Source organism: Charadrius vociferus, unplaced genomic scaffold (genome assembly GCF_000708025.1).
Source record: "Charadrius vociferus isolate BGI_N301 unplaced genomic scaffold, ASM70802v2 scaffold262, whole genome shotgun sequence".
NCBI classification, from domain to species: Eukaryota; Metazoa; Chordata; class Aves; order Charadriiformes; family Charadriidae; genus Charadrius; species Charadrius vociferus.
This window is the reverse complement of record NW_009647218.1, coordinates 1,904,554-1,921,469: the sequence shown is the minus strand read 5'-3', so window position 1 is coordinate 1,921,469 and position 16,916 is coordinate 1,904,554. Positions and strand designations below refer to the sequence as shown.

Sequence of the window (16,916 nt, the reverse complement as noted above, 5' to 3'; positions counted from 1 at the left end):
GCTTTTTTCCGTATGTGAGGTGATTGAAGTTAACTTCTAAGTTACTACTAATTTCCATTAACTACTTACCTGTACATATGCTGTATCCATAAGCTGTGCATAAGCTTATGTACACTTCAACTAACAGTGATTTATTTATCTATTGTACTCATAAAAAGGAAAGAATACAATTTCTAGTTCATTGAGAGGATTTAAAATGTTATTTAAAGAAAAGATTTGAAATTGATTGAAGTAACCTAGTTTTAATTGCACGTTTAACTTATGTCTTCTCTAATAGTTGTGTGGCAGACTGGAAGTGATCAAAGTGTTTATAAAAGTGTAGTGCATAACATGAAGACACATGTGTAAAAGCCATTGATAGATTCCCCATGACGGCAACTAGAAGGGGAAAAAAAAAAAATCCATGTTAGCATGCACCAGAGCTTCAAACAATCTAGGAATCTCAGAAGGAAGTTTAAGTTTCCAAAATTATAACAAGTTGAGGATATGACACCCACTTTATAAAATGTTAATACAAGAAGTTTCAATTACAGAAAATTCTATGGCTGAGATGCATTTCCTCCGATTGTTAGTGTCTGGTTTCCTACCTGTGAAATGTTGGAGGATGATGAGAGCCCGAGTTCATTAGTAAGGTTCAGTAGGTGGAATGAGCTTTGCAGACTGGTGGGTACAGAACAGGATCCTTTCCTGTCTTTGCACTTTTGCTTTTTAACATAATTGATACTTATTAATTTTGTGAAATCCACCACTTTGCTTGGTTTTGTTTTAACCGTAGTTACAGCTGGCATTTCACAGACCCTCTGCTTAGCTTTCTGGGCTCAGCCTTTTTCTCCATCTAAATGTGCACAACATGGTCAGCAATGAATATGAATAACTTTGTAGATTTTCATCCCTATTCAGTGATCCTGAACTGTGCTGTTCAATCTTACATTTCCAGCTTGAGTTCCTCAGCTGGAAACTTGTATCAATTCACATGTTAAAGGACGTGATGTTCAATGTCATGTCCCATGGGGAGGACTGTTATGTACAGCAGTAGCATTAACCAGGTCATAAAAAGACGCGAATTGAGATTGAAAGATTGACTTTTTGCTGGCATCCATTTTTAGAGTTAGAATGAAGTGCTGTATGAATATTCACCAGTTGTCTTCCACTTTTCCAGAGAGTTTTACACCTAGCCAAGTTTCACCAGCTCAATTTTTCCAACCATGATAACTTCTTGAGCTGCTTCATTTAATGTTTGGATTCAGTGTTTTGTAATGGGCACCTCTACTCTGTGCAACCTGTTTGAGCTGGCTTAAGTCAGACATTTTAAAGGTATGATTTACTGTGTAAGGGAGTCTGTCAAATGGCTTTGTATTTTTTCTGGAAAAAAATGAACAACGCGGGCACTTCTCAGTGTCAAGTCCCTAGATTTTATTTACCATAGCTGCTGATAAGCCTCTCTACCCCATCAGCGTGTAGAAAGCTCTTATTCCTTACTTCAGTTGTATGCATCCATAGTCTGTAAAAAAAAAAGAATTCCTCTAATGTTGAAGGAAGGTCACTCTCAATATATGGACATTTTTCTATATCTCTATCTGGGCTATCTGCTTACTGTATCCAGTCTGCAAGAAGTTTTTACCTCACCCACAACCTCTTTGTCAGTAGTTGTCAAGGTGATGTGCAGCCCTATCAAGTCATCCTCTGAAATTTCTTTTAAGCTTGCACAAGGCCAGTATATAGATCCCACAAGAAGAAGGTACTCCACCAGTGCAAATTCATCTGAATCTGCATGATATCCTGCAGTACATAAGAGAGAGAGATTTTGTATGTCATTTACGAATGTTAGTTTTCAGTAGTCCTCTCCATTCTGGAGCTAAGGAAACTCAGTAAGAGCAGTGAAGCAGTTACTCTTCTATCTAGTCTCTTTTTAAGGCCTTTGCAGTGGCATTAGAGTATTCCTTATCATTATCCAAGCATCAATCCACGTATTCATTTGCCCCTTGTCCTTCAGTTTATTTCATGTTGTTTTCCCTTCTGTTTATTTATTTACCTGTCTCTTTCCCATCTCCATCCAATTTTCTAAAGAATAGACTTGAAGGTAGAGTATTAGTTGTTAGTGATCTTTGCTCCTGCATTCACGGATGTTCTGTGCTCCCTGTCTCATAATTCAGCTTCTTTCTTTTGGCAAAGAGAGGGAGAAGGAGAGTTGTACGTATTTTTCATATGGAAGTTTTTGTGCCCAGCAGTTCTTGACTGATTATAATTGGTGCAGCTGTTAGTAATTAACTGTATGTCTTCAACCTCGACAGCACAGTTAAACTAACCTCCTTTCGCTTTCCATGGCTTCCAGAGTGTATCTTTAAATGATAAATGACGATGGGATTGAGTGCACCCTCAGTAAGTATGCAGACAAGACCAAGTTGGGCAGGAGTGTTAACCTCCTTGAGGGAAGGCTGGCTTTACAGAGGGATCTGGACAGGCTGGATCAATGGGCCGAGGCCAATAGTATGAGGTTCAACAAGCCTAAGTGCCGGGTCCTGCACTTGGGTCACAACAACCCCATGAAGCACTACAGGCTTGGGGAAGAGTGCCTGGAAAGCTGCCTGGCAGAAAAGGACCTGGGGGTGTTGGTCAACAGCCGGCTGACAAGGAGCCGGCAGTGTGCCCAGGTGGCCAAGAAGGCCAACAGCATCCTGGCTTGTATCGGGAATAGTGTGGCCAGCAGGACTAGGGAAGTGATCGTCCCCATGTACTCGGCACTGGTGAGGCCACACCTTGAGTACTGTGTTCAGTTTTTGGCCCTTCACTACAAGAAAGACATTGAGGTGCTGGAGCGTGTCCAGAGAAGGGCAACGAAGCTGGTGAAGGGTCTGGAGCACCAGGCTTATGTGGAGTGTCTGAGGGAACTGGGGTTGCTTAGTCTGGAGAAAAGGAGGTTGAGGGGAGACCTTACCATGGTCTACATCTACCTAAAAGGAGGTTGTAGTGAGGTGAGCGTTGGTCTCTTCTCCCAAGTAACAAGTGATAGGACAGGAGGAAACAGCCTGAAGTTGCACCAGGGTAGGTTTAGATTGGGTATTAGGAAAAATTTCTTCATCAAAATATTACAAAGCATTGGAACAGGCTGCCCAGGAAAGTGGTGGAGTTGCCATCCCTGGAGGTATTTAAAAGAAGTGTAGATGTTGCACTGAGGGACATGGTTTAGTGGTGGACTTGACAGTGTTAGGTTTACAGTTTGACTCAATGATCTTAAAGGTCTTTTCTAAACTAAATGATTCTATGATTCTGTGTTCCTATGGACAATATTGTCATGAATATTGTCACAATATTGTCACTTTTTTTTTTTAATCTCAAATATATACAAGCTGGTACTAATACAGTATCTCATTTTAGACATTTACAATGTTTTAAAGATGATAAAAAAATACCCTGTGGATGGTGATGCCTTGTGATCCTTTCTTACATGTTAAAGTTTTAATACATGAACACATAGATTTGTCTATCCAGTCAAACAATTGCTATATATTTACAGTAAACGGAAAGAAGAACGGGTTAGGAAATAGAAAAAAAGGATTGTTTCTTCATAAGCAAAATTATTTTTTAAGTATTTTGAGTGAAATTAAATCAGATTTACAACCTTAAAGAGACTACAGTTATCTGCTAAAAATATTTGTGAAAATTATGATTTTACATTCACATATATATTACAGTAAGTCCACCTATAGTATGAAAAATAAAGAGAAGTACAGGTGGTATTTTTATTAATGTTAAGGCTAAAATGTTGGGCCAAGTTCATCCTTTTGGCAGATGTGGTGCAGTTCGTATTATTTATCATTACAATCATTATTATTAACATATGAGAACACGTAAATACAGTGAAAATACACTCTGTGCCCGAAAAGGATTATACAAGGGCACAGTCCAGCAGACTTGCCATGGAGCGTAATGGCTTTCTGCTGTGATTTGTGGAGCATAGTTCTCTGGTACTAACTTTCTCAATAACAAGTGTTTTTGAAACACATGATTTATCCCATAGTATTTAGAGTACTGGGGTATAAAATGCAATATGTAATCCTGCTGTTGCTCGACTTACACTTTATTTATGTTACATCTGATGAAAGAATGGCAAAAGGGAGTGGCGTGTTTTGTAGTGACAAATTTCCTATATGTCATGAGGTAGGAAGTGCTCTGATAAAGGAGACTATTATGTACCAAAAAAAAAAAACCCTACAGAGATGTTGGGGCATTCCTTACTCTGTCTCGCTGCAGAAGAATGTTCTTGCATCTTTGCTAGCTGAGCCTTTGATGGATGAGTGTACTTGAACTATGGTCAGATCTATGTTATCATGCAATCAAACATGAGATGTTTAGAAATAAGTCTCTTTAAAAAAAAAAAAAAAAAGAGGGAGAACTGTTCCTGTGTTCATTCTTCTTATGTCTTGCATGCTAGACTGATGAAATTTTACTTGTAGCCCATCTCTGTGAGATGCCCTTATTGAGCAAAAGTCCTCATTGGTCTCTGGATTTAAGATCCATCACCATTAAAAAGTGGATTGGCTGCCTCATTATCCCTAAGAAATCAAGCTGACCTTCTTTATTAAGTTCTAAGTTGTAATTTCATCTCTCCCTCTTTGCCAACTCATTTCTCATTTTTAATTTATATATTATTTTTAAATTTCCTGATTGCATACCACGAATTCAAGCACTAATTTTGGCAGATGAGATCTCAATCTTTGATCCTGCAAAACCACCAAGGTTTTGTGGAGGTATGCACTCCTTGCTCCTGTTGTGGTGGTTCTATTAAGCCTGAAATAGGAAAAAATTGTTCTAAAGTGGAACTTACTGTTTTTAGTTCTGTAGTTACTCTAGAGAAATAAAACAGTTTCAGGCAACTTGCCTGCTACAGCCTCTGTTGCCTTGCCTTGTCTTTTCTGTTATTCAAAATGATCTTTCAATCCTGGTTCTTTATTCAACTTTTGCCTCATCTGATTATTTGTAAAAATAATACTTTTTAAGGTGTTATCTTAGCTTTTATCACTCAACTATCTGACTTTTTTAACACCTTTCTTTTTATTAGTTCTTCTTAGTTTGCTGAGCTGGAGACGGTTATCTCTTTTTCTGATAGAGCAGGAAAGAATGTAAGTGTTTATCTTCCTGATGAAAGGGAAAACTGAGATAAACGGATCAGGGGTGGCTTTCCTCATTTTGGTTCTTTTTGATGAACAAATGCAGTAATTTGGAGTTTTGGGTTTTACAACCAGAAGAGACTTGTGATTTATTTTTTTCCCCCCTGTTTTGTTGACTATTCTTGTCTGATCATTTCCATATTTCTCATTTCTGATTTTTTTCAGAAAGACAGGGTGTTGTATCCTCAACACCAATAACAAGATAGCTCCTCATCCAAGCATCTTTCAGCTGTTTTAGTTAAGTAGGCATTAACAGAAACAATTTTACATGATTTTATCTAAAAATCCCATGTCATCCTAGCTACTCAGTCAAGAGAATCTGGAGAAAATGCTGCAGCTCAGCGAATTACCAGTTATATGACAAAAGTGATGGAGATTGAAGGAAAACAAAGGGTCTGAGCAGTCTAAGGAAATTTGCGGGGCTTGCTGGGGGTGAGCAGAGGCTGCTACCAAGTTGAGGTACATTCCGTATGAAATCCCGGAAAGCAGAGGGATGCCATGGTGCTGCGTTTTCAGCAGAGTGCATACAAGTGTGGTTAAAGCTCTTTGGTGAAGGTGTGGATCAGCATGCAGGACGTCTGCTTGTTTTCTGCCGCTAGTGAAACCAGTCTGTCCACTCCAGAGCAATTGCGGGGTCTTTTTATGCCACCAGGCTCATATCCAAAATACAAATAATAATTCTGGTTTTGCAATTTTTTTTTATCATCTCTGGCACAATTTTAAATGCTCTGGCATGCATAGGACATAGCTACAATAGCATAGGATGTTTGTTACTGAATCAAGTGTAATAAACTTGCAGTTTTGTCTGGGATGTCTATATCCTACTGTAATACAGGCTGTTGTCATCAAGCAAAAATATTTCCTCCTATTATTATCTCCATGCACCTGATCTCTACCAATTAAATGGATATTTGGTAAGGGATTTTTTTAGATTGGTGTTAGCGTGCTTACAATTGCGCTGGGAGCTGTAGAAAGAACATAGAGTACAACAAAACATTTGCTCTAAAGTTTGTATCCTTCAGACTTAAAGGTACTGTCTACCATTATTGTCATTAAAATATATTATTTAAAAAACAAAGCAAAATAACACCAAAAAAAAAACCAGCAAACCTTAAGCAGTAGTATTTACCCATCCCTTTTCTGAATAGGTTCTGGATAGTGGTCTGCGTGAGCTCACAGCATCACTCGAGAAAGCAGTTGCAGAGAAAGTCCAATGTCAAGACGATGTAAACTGAACAAATAAAACTATTGAGTGGGCAAACAGGTTGGTCATGGGAATTGAGGTAAGATTTTGCCTGAATGTACTTGCTAGTGCAAGTTTTGAAGTACTTGAAATGTTTTTTTGAGCGTGGGGTTAAACTTAAATTTTTGAGGATTGGGGGGGGGTGGGGTGGGGTGGGGAAAGGCTGGGGGGAGACAGGTGACAAGATGGCCCTTATTAGAAATCATTTAATTGAAGAAAAAAAAAAAGAAAACAACCGCCCCAAAAAAACCACCCACAAACCACAAATAAACCCACAATAAAATCCTGAGAAGTAAAATGTGCTGCACCACAATTGCATTTCCTAAAGATCGTGTATTGCTGAGCAACTGATATTGGCATGATTGCTAGAGAGAAGTCTCGATAACTAAGTCACCACATTTATACACAACTGTGAACACATTGTGACAGCCTGGGCAGCCTCTAGTTAATGAGCAGAAAGACTGAATAATCCTCTAGGTCAGGATGGAGTCGCCCTGCATCTGCCCCCGTTGCACTTTAGCTTGTAAATAAGTGGAAGGCACCAATCATATTTGCTGTTTGCTTTTGTTTTTTTCCTTTTGCAGAAACTATTAATTTTTAAATAAGAATGAAATGTATTTATGTTAAAATTATATATATTTCAGTGTGGTTATTAGCTTTATTTGCAGACCAACATCATTAAGGTTAACGCATGCCTATTTAACGGTCAGTAACCGTTCAAGTCAGCCACAGCATTGCCGTGCAGTCTCTCCTAGGTCTTTACAGAAATCGTGGTGTCTCAATTCATCATCTAGAATTTTAACCGTTCCTTTTTGGCAAATAAGTGTAAATAACAGGAAACAAAAAGTACAAATAATAATTACACTACTATGTGAGTTCCCAAGGCAGTCTGAATAAATATTTTAAGTTGGATTTCATAAAGTCCCTGTGACTTTGCTTTCTAAGATCAGAGAGTGAAGACTTTTATTTCTGCAAATCTCCCAGCAGAGGCTGGCAATCAAGATCAAATCAGTTTGGAAAAAAAAAATAATTGTAAAAGTATAGAACTAATCAAAAAACCCCAGTGCAATTAAAACAGATCTGGTTTTGATACCCAATTCTGAAATTAATATGCCTAGAAATGTAAAATATGTAAATAATCTTTCCTTCGGTAGAAAAACAATAAAGTAGATGTAACTATCTGCGTATGATAACTTTTGTTTGCCTCAAGACGCCTGAGACGGTCACTGTTGGCCTGACCCTGCAGATCTCCAAAACCTTTGGAAGCTCTGTGGAAACCAATGCCCTTTTCCTATAGGTAGTCTCGTCTTGTATTTGAAGGTTTACACATAGTTAAAAGAAGTTTTTCTCCAAGTTTTGAGTTTTTATTAGTGATGTTATTGTATGAGTTAAGGGAAAAAAATATTTAAAAGGATTAATTGAGAACGTCAAGTCTTTTCCTCTGAGAATAAATTCTTTTTGACTAGAACAGGAGACAGTTAACTTCTGAAAAGCATCAAGACTGATGATTTTGTCTATATAGCATTGACCTGGAAGCTCAACCATTCAGACTAATAAATCAGGCAATTTATATTTAATCATTAACTAACTCCCGAGCTGAACAGCTGTTCAAAATTAGAAATGGGTCACCCCGGCCAGGATGACATTACAGGCAATCTATAATGCATTAGAATAAAATTATAGTGATTTTTAACTGTCTGGAAATTTATTACACTGCATGTTCCAACTCTTAAACCCTTGTTAGCCAATGTCACTAGTGATTTATGGTGCTTGGGTGGTATGGTAAAATTACTGAAGATTTAAATAGACAATCATTCTATGTTTAGTAAATCTTCAAATTTCAAAGCTATTTTGGAGAATGAGGTGGGTGCTCTTTATTGTTTATGACTTACCGGTCAGTGACAACAAGAAGAGAGAGTGGATAAATCAGAAAACCCTCTTGTAAATTAATGGATTTATTGTCTTGTTGCCTTCAGTTAATGGTTTAAAGAAGAATTCAATGACTTATGTAGGCAAAAATGGATGTCTAAAATACTTCAAAACAGAACTGCTACATTACAAAGATTGCTGTTAGAGCTTTCAACAGGGATAGTCCTTTACGTGTCATTTGTTGGGCAACTCTTATGAATGTAATTGGGGCTTAGGAGGCCTTCACACACTGAGTTCCTGCATTTACACTGTGAAACATTTAAATGCTCACTCTTTTAAGCACATACTTTGATGAAAGATGCTTCCATTTTCTTAGGGGATGTTTCATATTCCTATTATTAAAAAAAGGGTTTGGGTATTCTGTTATTGTAGAATTCTGTGTCTGTCTTTGGAGGATAGGATGTTTAACCATTTCAGTAAATATTTCTGATTTTCTGAAAAATACATAAGGAAAATACTTCATGAATATCAAATTTAACGATTATTTTGTTTCTTTGATTTTGGCCACATAGAAATTTCTTTTTTAAATGAGAACGAGTTGTTATTTGAGATTGATTTTATACATTTGTAAGGCTTTCAAGAATGAGCACATCTAAAAGTACTCTTTTAAGTTCTCAAGCAGTGAGCACCAGCAAAATGCAAGCATTTTACATGGAATTACTTGAAATATGGAGGATACTTTCTATTCAGCGATTTTCATTGATTTTGATTACGTCATGTAAAGGGCTGGAAAAATATGTTTTGATTATTGTCATCGGTATGAAAAATACCTGTCTGTATGGACAGTGGGTAAAGGACAGTCCTTGTAAATTGTTCAGCAGTGTGCTTTCCCGCTTTCATGCTGCCCCTTTCTTTGCTTCAGTCCCTCTGCGCACTGGAGAATGCCTTCCTGAGGTTTCCCTGATGCAAGTGAACAAACTGTGAAACACCTTTTATTTTATCCTGAGTATTTCAAACAGTACAAACAAGGAAGAAAGGTTATAGCAGTCTATTCCAATTTTACATCTAGAATTTCATTAGTTTGAAGACGACTCTAATGGATGATTAAGTTCTACCTTCCTTTCCATGCTGAAACTATTTGAGCATACATCCATGCATACGTTCATTCCTTTGCTGGGAATTGTATACACAGAACAAACAAAGTACCACATGCCAAACACTGCTAGTTTGGTTTTTATACCATGTCATAAGTTCTGATTGAAAAACAGATGATGATTTGATCCGTATCTTAAACATTAGCTTTCTTTAAAGAAGACACTTTAATTTCTGTGAAATTCTTTAATCACCATTTCAACATTTTAAATAGAGTGTGGGCTGTCTTTACAATGTACATGGAATAAAATAACAGCTTTCCGTATAGCTACTGATAAGAAATCATCAATATCTGAGACCATTCCTGACTATTCATCCAAAATATCCCAGGGTTAAGACAAACTCTGCAAAGTGCACAAGCGATTCCAGAAATCCAGGCTCTCTGTGGGGGAAAGAAGAATACGAAGAAAACAATTTCTAGAGTTAAACTTTGACAGAATCATTGTGGCTGGAAGGAACCTTCTGAGATCATTTAGGCCACACACACCCCCCATGCTCAAACTGGGTTGGTTAGACCAGATTGCCCAGGACCATGTCCAGTTGGGTTTTGAGTAACTCCCAGGATGGAAGCTCCACAACCTGTCTGGGCAATCTGTGTGTTTGACCACCCTCGTCTTTCCTCCTGTCAAAATTCCAAATAATTACTAGCTCTTAACTCAGTAGTAAAACTTCTGTAGCTAGCAGGTAAAACAAGCCAGACAAATAAGAGGGAAAAAACCTGCGACTCTTCTGCCCTATCTCTTCCCTTGGAAAAAAGCCTGAGAAAAAAAATAGAAGTCACATCTTTATTGAGGTTGAAACAGCTTTTTCTCTTTTCTTCATTTCTTTTTTCTTGTTTCCTTGCTTTTTCTGAATCTTGCTGCAAATGATTGCACTTTGCACAAGGCAGTAGTGCCATTCTGTAGTTGACAGTAGTATGCCAGATGCCACCAGTATTGCCATGTGTCCACCATACTGTATCTGGACTAGACAAAAGCACCAATTACAGAAAAAAATCAGACAAGGGAAGGACATAGAATACTTGATTAAGAGCTCCATCCTATTTTTTCAGCTTCAAAGGCTTCAAATCACCACCAGAAAGTATGGATTGTTTCCAGCTTAGCAGTCTTAGGTAGCATATCTCTTGCTGACAGAGTACCTTTCCTGTTGTACTTTCGGGTGCTTCTCTTTTTTAACATGGAGATTAAACGTTCTGTCACTTCCAAGTTGTTCAGGAGATAATGTTTTCTAATTTTGCTTTGCAGTCTGAAAATATGCGTGGGAGCCAGTCCCTTAAAAACCTCGAAGCACAAAAGAAAATTTATGCAGTGACGTCTTATGAACAGAAGCATTTGTGTCTTACCTTGGACCCTCCACAAAACAGTATTGCCAGGAACTGAGGGAACATCTCTGGATTCCTTTTCTGAAGTCACAAAAGCTAAAATTTACTGTAAAAAGCGGGAGCCTCCAGTGAAGAGTCAGGTTTGTTAAAGTTGCTGCCTTTCAAAAATTTGAAGTACAGATCTGTATTTAAAAGTGGCTATAAAATACTCTTCATGAGTATTTTTTTTCTAGTGTGCATATATATATACATGTATCTGTATATTTATATATATGGGAATGGCAGAGAGAGGTTAAGTTCTCTATGGCAAAAGAAAATCCCATCCCTTTCCGATTCTCTATGCCAAATTCTATCCTTTGTGACACCTGTGTAACAGCGAATGCTATAAATGGTGACAGAGAGTGTAGAGACTTATTCTGCTTAGCTTTTCAGCTCCAGGTAGTTGTGATAATCCCCATTTCTCTGTACGCGGAGGAAACCATGATAGTACTCAATAAATGCAGAGAGGGTGTAACCCTTAGACTTGTCTCTTTAAAGCTTTCCCCATCCTTCCTTGTGAAGTGTTGGACCATTCCTATCTTTCTTACTATTGCAAATGCTCCTCAACCTCTTCCTACTTGTTTCCTGTTTCTTATGTGCCACAAATCACAGCATTGTATCATGATTAATGTAGTTAACTCTCTGAAATATGTGATGTGTGGAACTCTCACCCCATTTTAAAGCGCAAAGCTAAGGCACGGCAGGAGAGCTCAGTTGCCTGAGGACACTCTGGCAATGCAGTTAAAGCCAAATCCAAGCTTCCCCAGGTCAGCACTCAGGATTTGTGGGGGCATCTTTTTGTAGACGTTTGCTTTCTGCGAGAGTTTAATAGTCACTAATTTGTGTGGAGCTTTGTTTTGCCTGGAACATCTCCCTGTCCTTTTCCACCCAAAATTTGTCCACAGATGAAGTTCTTTCTCAAAAACTTCCTTCTACTTTGCAGCCTAATGCTGATAGGTAGAAAAAATTACCCCTCTATATTTGTTTTCAGTAGTGGGACCCTGGAGATAAATGACATTCATAACTCTTTTAAGAATCCTCTGAAATGGACTGAACATTTTTGTAAATAAAAATAATCCATATCTAACTTCTTACTTTTTAAGATGCTTTCACTGAACAGCACGGAGATAAAATACCTCATTTCAGTTTTAATCGTTTTCCTGCAAGTGGGGAAGAGTGGAAAAGAGGAGAGAAATGCATTTGGGAAGTGATATTAAAAATAGATGTTTATTAATAGTCCTATTTAGAAGGAACAACCAGGAGTTCTATGCCATGAAGTATTGGTTTTGTGCAGATACAGGGACAATAGATTTATCTATATATTAAAATATTTTTCTTGCATTGTGTGAAAATTTGTATTAGAAACCCTAATAATACCCCAATGCTAGTGTTTTCCACAAGGAAGTATTTCAGCTCGTGGAAATGATTGTATTGCTTGTCTTACAGTCCAGAGATAAAACAAATCATATTTTCAGTCCTCTGGTATATTTAGATAAAAGTATTACGCACAGGAGATAAATATGTTGCATGCTTGCAGAGGGGAGTGTATGCCTGTCAGTTCCTTTGTGCTCGTATTTTCAGCAAGTTCATCAAAAGTTAGGTTTATTTTGGGCTTTCTGATTAGAATCGGGGGTTAGACAATTTTAAGGTGGTATGTATTTTGTAATAATATGATAACTATGACATTGTGCCACAGAAACTGCACTAGAGGTATGGTGCAAATCTCAAATATATGCAATGATTTTCTTTATAAATAACCACCAGATTTACATGCTTTTTTCTTTCAGTGTGCACTTGCAAAAGCATCTCCAGTCTACAAGCCAGCACTAAGGACTATACATGTCTAGGGAGGAGGAAAAATTTGATGGAAGAGTTTTTAAAACACTTTTGAATGGAGTAGAAGATAGTTCAGGCTAGATACTAATGATGTTGTGCTTTCCTTTAATTGATGGGGTTTTATTTTTTTTTTATCCAGAATTTAATCCAATCACAAATTTGAAAGCCTGGGATAACGTCATGAAGGAATTGGTGGGGGTTTGCCCTTTGCTTCAGTAAGGAAAAATTTAATTCCAGGCATCTGGTGTAGATATTCTTTTATACTTCCACTAGCCACTTTTTTTTTTTTCCCCCAAATAAGTTAGTTGTTCACTCTCTCTTACTCTGTTGTGTTGCGCTAGGCATTTCCCTTCCCACCCATACCCGTTCAGTAAGCACTGATTTCAGATGTGCCATTGCTTTTTGATTTCATCTCCTTGTAAATGCCTGCAACAAGATAGTATCCAGCAAGCGTGGCTGTCTGACGGCCGCTCTAGCGTACGCGGAGGTGGCGGCTTCCTTCTTAGCGAACGGGCGCGCACACGAGAGCGTTGCCACAGCTGGTGCCACGCAGGGAGTTCCAAGGCTGCCTCTGCCCCTGGAGATGGTCCCATTCTCTGGCTCTTGGTCTAGCTAACACCAAGCTGAACTGTAGTAATAACATGGGAATCCTGTTTTTGGAATTTTGGCGTAGGTAAATACTGACTTACATTCCAGAAATACACACTCGAGCGTACATGAGCATTGAATTTGCAATTTCAGAATCCATATACAAAGAAATTTATTATGTATGGTGTGTTTTTTTAACTTTATCGAACTATAAAAGTCTTAAATGAAAACACATTTTTTTAAAATCCCAGATAAATATAATAAGCTGCTTCACATCACATTTCCTAGTATATTCTTTTGCATCTGATCTGCGCAGGGATCCCCCTTACCTTTCTGCCTTAATTTCTATCCAGCCCAGTTACCTTGTGCATTGCACTGAGTCATGTCTTGCTGCTTGGTAACCCTGCTGGGTGATTATATTCCGCTCTGATTCAAAGGTTCCTAGTCCTGTGACGGAGGGCCCGGACCCGATTGCCACGTTGAAGGATGATGCTGTGATTGCGGCATGGAGTCACAAGGGACTGCCCGGTGATAGGATGTCAACAGAAAATGCCACTATTCTAACAAACTGCGAGCGCTGGCCTCTGATGATGGATCCCCAGCAGCAGGGAATTAAATGGATAAAGAATAAATATGGAGCTGACCTTAAAGTCATATGTCGAGTCCAGGAAGGGTATGTGCGTGCTGGAGAATTGGCTTCCATGTTTACTGCCCTCAAGTTCCCCTATTTTTTGTAAGGGATTGGTGTTTGTTGGAATGCATTTACTCGAAGACTTGAAATGTTACAATGCTGCTGCTTATTTATCCATAGCATCATTCTCCATTTAAAATGTTGCTTGCAAGGGGACCTTTTTTTTTAATGCTGCTTTCAAGTGTTGAGGAGGAAATAAAGTGGAAGTTGAGGTGCGCTTTTTGTGAGGGGCAAATCACTTTTTCAATAGGTAAGGTGCAAAGCTGGGTGATGTGACCTTACTTATACTGTACAGTTTAGTCAGCAGAACACTGCACATGTACCTTACAGAGGGAAAGATTCAATCCAGTGAATGGCATTCGAGGCAAAAGCCAATATTGGGCCCTTTCCTGGTAAACAAACGTATTTTTAATTCTCATTGCTATTACTGAATCATATGTAAGCTGATAGCACTTGCATGTGACTGATCTGTCATATCTTTTCTCAATGTTTACTTTGATTTAGGGAGACAACTAGGTAAGATTTAACTGCTCCATTTGAAAGGGCTATCTGAGTTTATTATACTGAATTCCAGATATAACACACAATTACACAACACAGTAAATGGTCGCAGTAATGCCTCATTTTTTAAATAAGTGTTAATCATGCAACCTGTCTGTCCCTCTGAATGAGCTCTTTTTCCTCACCTGCCCTGATTTTTATATAGTTCTTTTTCCACCCCTCACAAATAATTGTCATTTTTCATTCATACCCTGTAGTACCCTTCTGTGTGAAGCTTTATTGTCTGCTTACCTAATCCTTCACTATTACCTGCCCTCAGTGCCTGTTGAAACAGAGTTCTCACAGGTCATGCAGATTCTAACCCTTCAAGAAAGTGTTTATTGTTTAGATAAGGATGTACCAAAAGCTATAACACAAACCCATAAAATTTAAAAAAAAATAGCAGAAGCTAAAAGATACATGTGCTCCCCCAGCTTCTCTGTGTTGATTCCAGTGTCTTCAATGTGCTGCTATATCCTCATATTTGGTTATAAGAAAAGCCCCAGCAATATGTTTTTTGTTTCATATGAGGACTAGCAACACCATAGGTAGAAAGATACTGAACTCAAAACTGTTGAACTCTTAAACACTGGGAAATTCTTCGTGAACAGTTTTGCATGGTTTAACAATGCTGTTTTAGAAAAACTTCTCCTATTCTGTTATATAAAATAACTCTTTTTATAACCAGCATTTATCTAGTATTTGAGGGTTTATTTTTTTATTTTTGATGTTAAGGTTTCTGAAGACCATTGAAAGAGCTTTGGCTTGTGGAGAGACTGTGCTAATCAAAAACATGGGAGAATTTCTTGATTCCGCACTTGATCCCCTGCTTGGAAGACATACAGTTAAAAAGGGAAAGTAAGTATACTTGAGTAATCAGAATTTTTCCATGACAACTGGATCTATATTGCTTTGATTGCCACATTTTGCTTACTACTTCATAACCCTTCATGAAGATATTTATTTCTCTTTAAAATGCAATGCCTAAAAACTGGTGATGAGTGGATATTAAAATGTTAGTATCTGCATCTGATTAGATGACAAAATTCTCTTATCGATTCAAAAATTGGACTCAAAATATTGAAATGTTTATATTGATATTCATGTGAGTTTGAAAATACTTTTTTTTTACTTCAAAAAAGGAACAAACCAAAGAGGAGCATATATTATCATTTGGCTCAAAAGAAAAGAAAATATTTCATTTCCATGTTAGGCACCTACAGCAAAAGGGAAAGCATTGGAAATGGCAGGCTAGGTTTGGATTTAACAACTTAGGGATTTCCAGCTGCAATATCAGCATAAGGAAACCATGCCTCCACTTTGCAGAGTGTTGCCATAACTGTTTGTTGGGCCACCCCATGAATAAAGTCAATGAAATGGTTTAAAAAATAAGAAAAAAAGCTAATGAGGAAAAACTGATATGCTACAACACGAGGCAGAGATGAGCAGCCAAAGATTGGGACTCTTTACATTGGCATTACTGCCAACATCCCGTCCATCAAACCAGTCCAGTTGATAGCGTTCACAAATCCATCAAGGCAGATGTAGCAGTGGTGTTGCTATCTCTTCTGGGTTTTTTTGCAGAAACCTAGTCTGCTAGTACCAAAACTCACTCATTTCTCATGTGAGGGCTCCAAACAGCCGAGTACAGGGACTGTTCTGACCTCTCCCTCGCAATAGAAGGACCACAGCTCTCACACCTGTGTGAGCTCCACCCCAGAGGTCTGTAGCTGAACCTCCAGTGGGAGGTTCAAACTGGAATGAGGTAACATAGGGCTGAGTTAATGTGTCTTCCCTGTTCTGATGCTGCTCTGGCAGGAGTGGTAGCTGGTACAAGGGAGGGAAACCTCATGTTCTGACCTTTTGTGGGCGATATCTGCGAATCACATCTTTCGTTCCAATGCCCCCTTTTCCCTTAGATTTTGAAAAAAATGTTGTCAAGTTTAGAAAACGCCATCAAAAATATTTTGTAAGATCTAATTAAGATACCTTTAGAAACACATTTTCAGGATGCAAAAGTAAAGGGGCTTGTACTTAAGTCCTTGGTGCAAGAGAATTTCAGTCTGTAATGTGTTCCATCACTTTTCATGAAAACTTCCAGCACGATTGTTGAGTTTTCAAGGCAGCTGTTACATAAAGAATAGTGTTGATTTGTGGTTGCATAAGAGTCAAGTTGGTAAACCTCACTAAACGTTTCATCTGGTGAACTGAAATGCCATGTTACTGTCTCCACTCAAACGTGAATTTATTTTTAAGCCTGAAAGTCTCCCTTTCTTCTATTCCTGTTTTCAAACAACACATCAACAAGCTACATTTTTCATGTTGAAGAATATGATTTTTATTATGGTAAAATGTCAGAGATACATTTTTGGATGGGTCTCAAATGTTACTTAAAGAGTGTTTACAGCACTTGCACAGTTTTGGATTGTTACAAGAGAAAATGTTAAAGAAAGATTAAATAAAATTGGT

At 38.1% G+C, this 16,916-nt stretch overlaps 1 protein-coding gene across 1 annotated transcript in view; it reads left to right on the top strand.

The window, feature by feature from the left end:
• DNAH11 (dynein, axonemal, heavy chain 11) overlaps positions 1-16,916 on the top strand; it is a 142,960-nt gene that overhangs the window by 91,664 nt on the left and 34,380 nt on the right. Inside the window, 5 exon segments of the mRNA XM_009879580.1 lie at positions 6,317-6,451; positions 10,677-10,728; positions 10,731-10,861; positions 13,654-13,889; positions 15,183-15,305. Of these exon segments, the coding sequence (XP_009877882.1) occupies positions 6,317-6,451; positions 10,677-10,728; positions 10,731-10,861; positions 13,654-13,889; positions 15,183-15,305 (677 nt within the window).